The 12,247-nt window shown below is 52.8% G+C and overlaps 1 protein-coding gene across 1 annotated transcript; it reads left to right on the forward strand.

The window, feature by feature from the left end:
- The first annotated feature begins 4,451 nt into the window (after nt 1-4,451).
- Nucleotides 4,452-7,322, forward strand: LOC142817471 (uncharacterized). Its single transcript, XM_075894484.1, has one exon. It carries the CDS (start codon nt 4,452-4,454, stop codon nt 7,320-7,322), a length of 2,871 nt encoding a protein of 956 aa, XP_075750599.1.
- Nucleotides 7,323-12,247: the final 4,925 nt, after the last annotated feature.

The raw sequence follows: 12,247 nt of genomic DNA on the forward strand, positions 1-12,247 counted from the left end.
GTTGAGATTAACTACGTTAGCTTCGAGTTTATCTAGTCTATTTATGATCATGAATATTGCAAGCGAGAGGTTGTTGGTTGCCTCTGCCTGTTCCTTAACTGCTTTCTGTATTTCGGACAGTGTTTGATTAATGTTCGAGGTTCGCGCCGTAGTTTTGTCGTTCGACACCTGAGCTTTTCTTTTAAGAGGTGGCGGGGTACTGTCCTCGTCCATTCGGTTATCTGGCATTTCTTCGAGGCGCTCTTGGGCCACGGAACGCAGTTGACTAGAAGTTCTATTTGTGCAGTTTTTAAGACTTTGAATTTCCCGAGTAAGTTGCGATATCAATTCTCTAAGCTCAGCGTTTTCTTTTTTCAGCTCCACTATATCACTGCCATTATGCGCAGTCTCCCCCGAAGGCTCAGGGCGCGTCCCTTTAGCCACGTCTGACCAGCTCACCGTGAATGCCGGGTTCCCTTGATGGCCATTGCCACCATTTGGCTTAGACCGGGATCTGGAACGGGATGTAGTGCGCCTTCTCGGTCCCGGAGACTGGGCGGTGTGGCCGCGGGGCGTTGCGCAGGACCAGGACCTTGATCTGGACCCAGGCGTTGCCCTCGTCCGGAATTTGGACCTCCCGCGTTCGGTTGATTTGGTGGTAGGGGGGTAGTTCTCCTCGAGCGTCTCTTGAAGTTGTCGGAACCACTGGCGTTGTTTAACAATGTAGGGTGTCTTGAACTTGGCCTTACAGAGTTTGTCAGCCGTGGGATGATCCTTGCCGCACAGCTGACATCGTGGCTGACAGTGGTGGTCCTCGCTGGGATCAGGCGTTCCACAACCCGCACACAGCTTGTCGTTTGGCCTCCAACACACGTCACTCCTGTGCCTAAGTCTGTTGCATTGTTTGCAAAAGTCAACTTGTTTCCTGTATAGTGAACATCGTGTAAGCACTCCTCTGTACATAACGTGCATCGGGACTCTGCTGCCGTCAAAAAGACTATCACTGTCGTGGTGTTGCCAAGACGTTTGGCTGCGATCGCGGTAGGATTTCGGGCTGTAATAATAGCTGTGGTGATGTCCCGTGGGGTTTCGTTCAAAGGAACTCCTTTGATTACACCTTTGGCAGTGAGTTCCGGGGCCGTCTGGTATGCTCCCACCTCATACAACTTGTCGTTGGCTTTGATGTGCTTGATGCCTTGGTACTTGTCTGCATGGTCTTGGTTTGGGGTGCTAACGACCAAGATGTTTTGAAAATTATTCGGACAAATCGTGTCCGTCTCTCTTTCTTCATAAGGGATCTCGGCCGCTTCATACACAGCTTTGTCTAGCTCCGTTAAGCTGAGCTTGGATAGCTGCAGTCCTCCTCTTGGCCTTATAACTATCTTGAAGTCGCCTGTCGGCAGTCTTGGCATTTTGCTGGCTCTGGTTATTTGGGATATCAGATTTGCACCGCGCGTTCTAGGTGTTCGGGTAGGGCTAGGGCTACCACGGCGTTCCTGGCTACCTTTCTTCGCACGTTTTCTGTTTCGAACTTCTGTCCACCCGTTGCCTGTGTCATCTTCCTGTTGGGTGGCGTCTTCATTCTGCTGCGATACCTCCAATATTGCTGATTACGGCCTGTATGGCGCGAACGCCGAGGCCTGGCTATCGTGAGGCCGCCCCAGTCGACGCGGAGCGCCGGTCGTATAGGAATAATAGACGCTGCTTGGTGGGGGCTGGTTTTCGGTCGTAAAATCTCGAAAAATGATCACCCACCTTAGAATATGGTCTCTTCGGATTCTCGGTGACGTGAAGAATCAGATGGTATATAAATCCGAGCGGTGCCTGGCTGTATTCGCTGCGAAATCATTCTATGAGAACGGAGCCGACGTGAAGAGCGTCCATTCGCCTCGGTGACCGCAGCGCCTCCTCCTTCAATTCTTTGAGTGTCCAAAATTTTAAAGGTTCAACCAACGCTTTTAACAAATTTTTTCTCCTGTTAACAATTGAGGATTGGAATCGGCTTCCAAATGCACGAACGTAATACTCTGAAGTTATTAACTTTACTCGAAACTCATTTTACAACCGCACCGTCGTAATTTCTGTGTGTAGGCAGTTGCCTTTCTCTCGCTCTTATGCCACTTTGAATCATACCATTAGTTGTACAACGAGTTCTGTTATTATTTTTGCCCTGTAATTCCAATTCTTGAATTGTATTCGACTTTATGTTCTTAGTCTGTAATTGCCTTCGTGTATCCTTGTTCGACCCCCACCCCTTATGTAATACCCCGTCAGGGGCCCTTGAGAGAAAATACACGATGATGATAATGATGACAATGACGGTGGTGGTGGCACACTGTACAGCTTCGAAAAAAAAATAATAAGAGACGTCTGCATGCATAATTTGTGTACGTTCTCCTGTAATCGACGTATCGAACAGCCTACACGCGGTTTTTTTTTCTTCCGATAAGCTGTCTCGATAGAGCTTCCTTTTATTGTTCTTTCAGTCTTCCAAAAAGGAGATGTTTCGCACGGTCGTGCCCGTTGATGCACTGCCGTTGCTGCTGATGGCCGTACTGCAACAAAGTATTCGGATTGAGACGGCGTCCACAGCGAGGCCAAGAGCATCGAACCAGACTGTTCGCCCCGCGGGGAGCCCGGTTGCGCAAAAAAAGAAAAAGAAAAAAAAAGTGGGCGCTAATGAAACGGCGCCTGACTGCGAAACAACCCTTGTACCTAGCCCCGTCGAACGTTGCTGAGCTGCTTGCACGCCTGTTATGTAACGCGGATTCACGCACGCTAAGACCCAGAGAGTAACACCATAACAACCTGGATGCTCGGCAGGCGAGCGCCGGGGCCGCTCTGCAGTGCCAGCCCGGCAGAGATTTCGCACAACTGCACCTTCCGTGTGAAAAAACGTCTGACACTCTCACCGGTCTCGCGATATATTTATAGGACGGACCCCGGAATAACGGCGCGGCTACTGCTCGCGCCGATAAAGATCGTGTGAAGTGAGGGTATAAATGACGACGGTCGATGGCGATCGGGGCCGTACGATGGACACGTCGACCAATCGATCAAACCTGTAGGTAAGACGAACGATAAGTGTAACACTCGGTGCAGCGATTAATCAATCGCTTAGTGACTAAGTCGTTCTTAATTGACAAATCGATCATTTTCAATCGCTTGATCTTAGATGCCGACGAGTAGGAGTATATACACTTTTTTCAAAAGAGCAAGGACGCGTACCCAGGATCTTTTTTTTTTTTGAAGAGGGGAAGGGCTATGTGTAGAACGGGTAATTATGGCAACTGATGGCCGATGTGAAGGCATGTGAATGCCTTAGTATAGTCAGAAAAGCTTAAGCATGAAAAAAAAATCACAGTACATCCACGGAGTGAATGATGAGTGGGGTGAAGCGTCCGTCAGCCCGTCCGTGCTTCCGTCCATCCGTTCGTTCTTGCTTCCGTCCGTCGGCGCGACCATCCATGCGTCCATTCATGCGTCCGTCCGTCTGTCCATGCGTCTGTTTGCGAGTCGAGTCCATTCGTCTGTCCATCCGTTCGTGCGTCCGTCTATCTGTCCGTCCGTCTGCTAGTCTGGCTGTCCGTCCATCCATGCATCCGTCCGCGCGTCCATCTAGTGAACACTCCAAAGTACCGCCATCCTTCATTTCGCATCCCCTGTGGCACATACCCGCTCTAGAACAGGTATGTGCCACTGGTGGCAACATACACCAACGGAGGATGGACAGACCCCCACCCTGAGAAGCTTCGCCTCTAAAACTTCGCGGGGTGTCAGAAGAACCCCCTCAACTCCTCCCGTAACTTGAGTTACTGCCCTGCAAAATGTTCGATTGAGGCGAAAATGCTGTAGGCCCGTGTGCTCAGATTTGGGTGCACGTCAAAGTACCCCTGGAGGTCGAAATTTCCGGAGTCCTCCGCTACGGCGTCTCTCATAATCATATGGTGGTTTTGGGACGTTAAACCCCACATATCAATCAATTCCCTGCAAAAAGGAGGCTCCCTCGTTGTCGCCATAATCTTCTCTGGGTTTTTATAAACGTACAGGTGCCAATATGGATTCAAGCCGACCTCTCAGCTTTTCTGCCCCAATAAACATTTCTCCCCCCCCCCCAAAAAAAAAGATACTGCAGGCACATCAGGCTCCTGTGCAACAGTCCAGAAAGGAGATTAAATCTCCCTCTTTTAGAAAGGTATGTAAGAATGTGTAATGCTTGATGCTCGAAAACGGGGAAGAGGCAAAGGGGAAGGCTCAGTGCTACCCCCTCTCCTCTGTTTTCAGTCTTCGTCTTCCAATTATTTTATTGCGAACATACCAAATACCCCCCCCCCCCCAAACCATGTGATCTTCGGCCAAACAACGTCATCTTTACTCTCCCTTCCCTCCCTTCTCACATCCCTGACTCTCTCTCCCCCACTCCCCATTCGCCATACGGCGTTGTTGAGGAGAAGATACTCTGTTGAGGTAAAATGTGCAGGCTACCCGGTTGGGGGCGTGCAGAGCGGCAAGCCCTGAACAAACGCCAACCGGAGCTCTGGACGGTCTTCCGGCGAATCGATGCCGTCTGCAGACGCCACGCACGCAGGCGCCGGAACCAGGGCTGGCAGGGCGTGTGCGCCTCGATCAACAGCTCACGGGATGGGACGAAGGCCTGGCGCCTGCTGAAGTGCCTGCTGATGGCGCCCCGGGCCTTGAACCAGGGACTGTCCCTGGCTGTTCACCTGTCGACCACGGCTGCGAACCTGGCAGAACGGCTGGCTGACCAGTTTGCTGCCAGAGATAGAGCCCCACTGCCTGCTGCACCACCGCCTGCTGCCCTCCCTTGCCCTACCTCTTGTCACCATCCCAGATGGGTGTCCGCGCAGGTGCGGGAGCTGTGCGAAGAGCCCATAGCGATACATGAGCTGGTGGCAGCCCTCGAGAGGACCAAGCGACGAAGTGCTCCAGGGGCCGACGGCATCACCTTCCAAATGCTCCGCAACCTGGATGGAGGTGGCCGTCAACGACTCCTAGACTACTACAATGACATCTGGTGCACCGGAGCCTTACCCGAGTCCTGGCAAACTGCGGTGGTGGCGCCAATCCTGAAGCCCCGGAGGAAGGCCACGGCTTTCTCCTCATACCGGCCAGTGTCTCTCACCTCTGCGCCCTGCAAGGTGATGGAGAGGGTGGCTCTGGAGAGACTGGAGTGGATTGCCGACCACCTGGGCTTCTTCCCGGAGCAGCAGACGGGCTTCAGGCGGCACCGGTGCACGGCAGATTCCATCTCGGACGTCGTCGCTACCCTCGAGGACGCCAGGAGCAGCGGGGACGTGGCCATGCTGCTGCTGCTGGACGTGGAGAGCGCCTTCGACGGACTCCCACACGTCGCGGTCGAGGCGGCCCTGGACCGCCTCGGCGTCAGCGGTAGCTTCCGAGGCTTCGTGACCGCCTTCCTGTCCGGGAGGACCTTCCGCGTCCGCGTTGGAGGGGCAACCAGCCAACCCAGGGCCATCACTGCTGGTGTCCCACAGGGTTCAGTACTGAGCCCCTTCCTCTTCAACATCGCACTGGCAGGACTTCCGGCGTCCCTCCCAACAGACACCAGGTTCCCGGCCCGCTGCTCTATCTACGCAGATGACGTGGCACTCTGGGTCCGGGGACCAAGGCGGTCCATCCCCGCCATCAGGAGATCACTGCAGGCGGTCCTCGATGCAGTGGTAGCCTACCTCGGAGGCATCGGGCTCAAGGTCTCTGCCACAAAGACCGAGGCCCTGCTGATTCACCCGCTGGCGGCAGCACGCACCTACGTGAGACGGCTGAGGATTGGCAATCGCAGCCTGCCTTGGAGGTTGGTGGTGAAGTACCTAGGCCTCACCATCGACCACCGACTCACCTGGATCCCGGCTGCCAAGGCTGCTGCCACCAAGGTGCGGCGCGTCCAGGGCGCCATCAGCAGGCTGCAGCTGCGTGGCCGTGGCTGCTCCACCAAGTGGGCCCTCCGGCTCAACCAGGCTGCGGCGTCCTCGGTCCTCCTGTACGCCTTCCCGCTGGTGAGCCTGACACCGACCAGGAGATGCCTGCTGGAGGGACTCCACAGGGGTGCACTGAGGGCCATCCTGGGGCTTCCCAAAAGCTCGCCGGTGGCAGCAACTCTCGCAGAGGCAGGAGAGTGGCCCCTGTCGTTACGTATGCTGCAACGAGCGCTGGGCCACATTGACCGCCTTCACCGCGCCACCGACGGCAGGGCCCTCCTGGAGCGTCTCCGCAGCCAGCCAGGATCACGGATGGGAGGCCTCTGCCTGCTGTACCACCAAATGGTCCCAGATCCGCCAGTTCCGGTTGCCTCTCCACCGCCTCACCACCAGCCACCAGAGGTCCACCTCTGCTTGGAAGGGGCAACCAAGCGACGAACGCCTGCGGCCGCACTGCAACAGGCGGCCTTCTGCAAGCTCCAGGAACAACTGAAGGGACGGCTGCAGGTGTTCACCGACGGATCTGTGATGCCAGACGGGACCGCAGCGGCCGCATGCGTAATCCCGTCCAGAACCAACAGCCGGCAGTGCAGGCTTCCCTTCCTGGCGAGCTCCACGGCTGCGGAACTGGCTGGACTGCATCTCGCAGTAGACCTGCTGGCTGAGGACATCCCCCTTCAGCCGGCCGCGGTTCTATGCGACAGCAAGGCGGCCCTGCAGACCCTGGCCAACTCCCGCCGTGCCGGACTGACGGCCTGCCTCCTGAGAGCCAAGGTTCGCGCCCTCACCGACACCGGGGTGTCCGTCTCCTTCCACTGGCTGCCCTCCCACGTGGGCATCGCTGGAAACAAGAAGGCGGACACCCTCGCCAAGGCTGCCCACCAGCCTGGTACTCCCTACTCCTGTGCCGTGGCGGCCAGGGACTATTCACAGGCCCGTCTCAAGAGGCTCCTCATCACAGTCCACCCAGACCCGAGGGTGGCCAGCGGGCGAGGACCAAAGCCTCTCCCAGAGACGGGCCTCACCAGGAGAGAACGGGCCTCCCTGTTGCGACTGCGGACTGGCTGCGTGTGGACGGCGGCCCGCCGCCACGCCAAGGGACTCTGCCCCTCCCCGGCCTGCAGTCGTTGCGGAGACCCAGAGACCATCGAACACCTCCTCTGTGCCTGCCCTGGCTTAGCACAGGAACGCTTGAGGGCCTACGCGGCCTACAGGAGACAGGGTCTGCCCGTCTCCACCCTGGAAAACCTGCTGTTCCCGTCTCATCCACATCCAGCAGCACTCCGCAGCCTGGCGGAGTTTGTGGAGGTCAGGAATTGCTGCCTACCGCTGACCCCAGGAGCCCTGCTGCCCTTGCCCTTGCCGACGGCCTGCTGCCTGCGCTGAAGCGGACCGGACATCCCTCCTACACACCACACACTATTTCTCCTATCCTCTTTCATCCCCCTCTACCCCACCCCAAAGGCACTGCGCCGTGTCGCCTGTAGGCAGACAGAAATTAGGTGCCTTCTTCCTTTTCCTCATGAACCACTAACAACAACGGTTGGGGGCCATGACTAGGTGAGCTCCTCTCTGCAGGTGCCCATTGGCATTAGCCGCTGCCCGGGCGCGCTGGACCAGGGCCTTTTGGCTGGCAAGGTCCGAGCAGTCGAGCAGGGCCGCCTCTCAGTCCCCTGGGTGGGGATGGGGTAGGGGCGTGGGGGAAGGTTCGGTGTTAGCCGACATGCCCACACCATGTAAGAGACGTCCGACAAACCTTCCACACAGTATGGGCACCTCCCTGAACACGCAGGGTCGAAATGTTTCCGATATTAACATCTGGGGTCCATCGAGTGAGACAGTTGGGACGCCACACTTACTTCTTCATTTTCTCTTTGTTTCAAGGTGCTTTCGAAGCATCGTCATCTGCTTAATAATAAACAGTAACGCGCTACGTGCGTTTCCTCCTCGACGTATATACGCGAGTTCTGCGTGCCAGCCGTCGCCAGATGTATTCATCTATTTATGAGCACGGATCTCTTCGTCATGTTCGATCATACCGTATACAATACGCGCAACATTTCCGAAGGGGCGCACTTTACGCGCCAAAATCACTGTTTCGTATTTCGCACCAAAAGGTATATCCAAATCACACTGACAAATAATAAGCTTTAGCCTTATTTTCGCAGCTGGAACGGGCTTTTTTGTCCCTTTTCTGACCTTTGCAGCATACGGTGCTTTTATTAAGTGGTCCGTTGGATGGGAAGCTGCATACTGCAGGAAAGTCAACTTAAATTCGCGCTTCCTTCAATGCCAGGAACGACGTTTCCCCTAAGGACAGGCACAGCTCAGGAGCGGGGCCAGAAATTTATGTTCATGCGTGCGATTGTATGTGCGTGTATATATATCAAAGTGAAATTGAAAATTTTCTGGCAGGGGGTTTAAAAATCCCCCCTGCCCCCCGCTTGCTTCGTCGGTCTAAAATGGTCTAAAAGTAATTGTAAGGTCCGCCCACAGCCCTCGCTCTCCAATCCACATAATATTTGCCTAGGACCCCCGATGCACTTGTATTCACTAATTTCTGTGACGTCAAGCACCTTTGCCGAGCTTCATGTAAGTGATTTTACCCAGACAGAAATATGTTTCTGCCACTAATTCTCGGTCGAAAATCTTGAACTTGCCGACAAATTTCAGCAAGGATTCCGACATCACTCTCGTGGAAACGTAATATGAGGAAGACGAATTTTTAATTATTTTAATATGCGCTGTACTTAATTAACCAGCAAAAAAAGAAAGAAAGAAAATGTTACAACGGAAAACAGCTGACACAATTGTCTCACACAGATTAATGGTGTCTGTGTTTATTCTCGGCTGTAATCGACCACTGTATCGAAAGTTTTTTTTTTCCCGTTACAAGGATTTATCTTTCAAATATGAAAGCCCTGCATGAACGATGCGAACCTGACATAGAGTGAAAAGTTGCGGTGCCGTTAGGTTCAGCCATATATGGAGAACCCTGACCACGCATATACTGGAGGAACTTAACAAAACATTAATGCGCTATCAGAAACCCGGCTTTAGACTCAATATTGATTGTTTAAACGCAAACAGCTGGTGTAGTTAAAGCAACTTTGCGCGCATTTCTCTTGAACGCCTTGGAAACAAGCGCAGAAACGGAATGCGGACAGCGCCGAGGTGTGTCTTTCTATCTTCTTTTTGCCGGTGTCGTTTTTGCACTGTTTATAAGGTGTTCCGATAACTATTACCAACCAATACTATTAATAATATCTGGGGTTTTACATCCCGACACCACGATGTGAGAAAGTTTGACTGTCCGGTGTTCGTTAACATGCACTGTCATATCACATTACTTGCCTCCAGCATTTCGCTTCGATACAAATGCGACCGCCGCAGCCGGAGTCGAACCCGCGACCTTCCGTTCGGCAGCCGATCACCGTAACCGGCTCCGTGCACCGCGGCGGAAAACTAGTATACTAACTAGTCCAGCTTTCACTTATACTACTGCTTAAAGAACCCCAGGTGGTCTAAATTTCCAGAGCCCTCCACTACGGCGTCTCTCATAATCATATAGTGGTTTTGGGACGTTAAACCCTACATATCAATCAATCAATCACTTATACTACTGTGCGCGAATTAAAGTGCGCTGCACCGAACTGCTTCAAGTAAAAATAAAGAACACGAGAAGAAAAAAATTACAATAAAATACTAGCTTATAACTCTGTAACAACGGCACTGCAGGCTGTTGACTGAACCCGACTGTGCGCACACACATGCTCACCCGTGCCAGCTATATATATCCCGATTGGCCATGGACAGCTGCGGGCTATGGCTTGTTTGCAAACTTGCGCGTATATGCAAGTCGAGAACTCTTCGAATGAAACGAGACTGGCGACGCTCATTATGAATGCGTGTAGCCGTTTATTTATTGCCGAGCTCGCACGGGGCCTCCAGAAGTAGATTGCGAATCATTAACGGGAAGCAAGGTCGGGCCGAAACGAGAACTTCCTGCGAGTCGTCCCTTATCTGGACTCGATTAATACAAACTTACACACCCTTAGGCTCGGACGCGTAAAGAAATAAATAAAAAAGAAGGGGCAATAATTATAGTATACTTTGAAGAGGTGATAAAGACGGGAGGATGAAAAATGATAATTAAGTTTTAAGTCGAGGCGGGCATTAATAAAATGATAATCCAAAGCCGAAATAAAAGCTCGAGTGACTGTCGGGAAACGAACACCATACCATGCATGCTTGACGACCACAACGGTGTTGCCATTTGAAGAGAAAGAAAGGGTGTTGTCGGAGAGGAAAAGTAATTCAACGTGGGAGCAGCAAACCACATCAACTAATGAAAGAAAGAAAGAAACTCGCGATCGAGTGTCGAAGAAGCGAGAAAGGCCTGCCTTTTAGGGCGGAGGGGAACTTAGTTCACGTTCAGACGCTGAAAGCCGCCGATTAGGACGTCCACGACCATGAACAGGTTCCCACCGAACGTGCACTTTAGATATCAATATTGCCGGAACGGCGCCTCGGAATCGACGTGTGTAGCGCGAAGCTTCAGCGCGATATCTTCGCGTGTGGCACGTATTATACATACTATGTAAAAAGATTTCGACTTCCTCAAAACCGACGTCACCCCGTTGCATCCGTTCGTACCACTCGGACTCATTTTGAGATGTTTGCTTTATCGCGGCCTCCGTTTCTTCGGATCCGTTTTGTTTTCTTCCTGCTTTTCGCCCTCCCTCGAAGAGTTCTGCTTCGCACATTCGAGAGTGGTGAAGTAGCGCGCGTGTGGTCCTTTAAAAATTCATTTTAGAAAACGTTACGTTCGGACAGCTGGAATTGACGAAAAATAGCGAGATGGCAGTCGAGAGATTCGATCGCCTCGGGCGCTGTCCGTCCGACCGACCACCAAGAGAGAGACGAAAAATGAACGCCCGTCACACGCGCCGACTTGATGCGCACACCCGACCAGCACAGAACTTGGAAGGAGTGCACGCATACAGCGGCTCTCTGACAAATGTACGTAATATTTATAGCTGCAGGAAAGAAGACCGCCCCGAGCCGCACTTCCTGCTGTAACGAATCGCATAATGAGGTTCGTAAACGCTGCCAGCGTAATCGACTCTAAAAGAAACCATTCGTTCCTTCTTTTATTCTGGAGGATCAACTTGAGACCGAATGGCATCGCCAGGAGCCTCTGACACATTGAGAACGCTGAACTAGATAGTCGACACGGCGGAGTTAAACCTGAATTCAAGCTCTCTGCCGATTGCTGAGGAGATGTGGCATAAGGTCGGCCTGAATTACATCATGCACGCCACCTTGCCACCTCTCTCGCGAAAAGCAAGCCTAAGGCAGTCATCGATTCTAAAGGTTTGGGGAGAGAGAGAAAGAAATCAAGGAAGGGGAAAGGTATTGAGAGGACAAGCAGACCAGCGCGTCGGGATTGCCGCTCTGAAGAGGAAAATGGAAACTCCGAAGTAGGAGCATGAGACAGTTATCACCTTGCGAAGAAATGCTCAAGCTCTCCAGGGCGTATGTGGCAGACTAGCAGCGCCATCCTATTAGGTGCGTGCACAAAAAAAAAATGGGGGGGGGGGGGCGTTCTTTATCGCATTAGCACTGCGTGCCGATACGGGCCTGAGTAGGATGTGGTCATTTCTTCAAGTTTTGGTAAATGCATAGGCGTGCGCATGGGGGGGGGGTAAAGGGGGGGCAACCGACCCCCTAATAACCTAAGAGGAGGGTGCGAAAAGTAGGCCCCACATTGACACATTAAGGGGACGATGCAACACGGGGAAGGGGGATGGGCGCGAAGTCAATCTCGTACAGTGACATAATGACGACTTAAGGGTCTCCTTTATTGACATAATAAGCTTCTCCCCCCCCCCCCCCCGAAGGGGAACCCTATGCGCGCCTCTGGTTACACGGAAACAGCTCGACCTACCTAGATTAAAGGAAGGAAAATATGCGGAAAAGAACGGCAGCGAGGTTAACCAGCCTATAGGCAGCCGGTTTGCTACCCTGCGCATGCGATGGGGGAGATGAAAGATAAAGGAGAGAGGGAAGACAAATAAACGCAGCACATTAGGCAGCACACACGCGCAAACTCAGTCATAGTCCAGTCTTGTCTTTCGTGGTGTGAGACATTGCTGTTACAGCCGTTTGTTCAAGTCCGTGTCGCGTAGGAATTTCAACGGTGCTTTTGTCGCCTTCTGTTGCAATGTCATCTCTCGGGCACTTGAAAGAATAGTGTACACAAACATTTGGCTGTTACTACATGTTATGTATAGGCCTTAACATATTTT

Source organism: Rhipicephalus microplus, chromosome 5, assembly GCF_043290135.1.
Source record: "Rhipicephalus microplus isolate Deutch F79 chromosome 5, USDA_Rmic, whole genome shotgun sequence".
Classification (NCBI taxonomy): Eukaryota; Metazoa; Arthropoda; class Arachnida; order Ixodida; family Ixodidae; genus Rhipicephalus; species Rhipicephalus microplus.

Excerpts from the sequence above, each read along its gene's own strand:
- LOC142817471 (XM_075894484.1), top strand. The coding sequence starts at position 4,452 with ATGTGCAGGCTACCCGGTTGGGGGCGTGCAGAGCGGCAAGCCCTGAAC.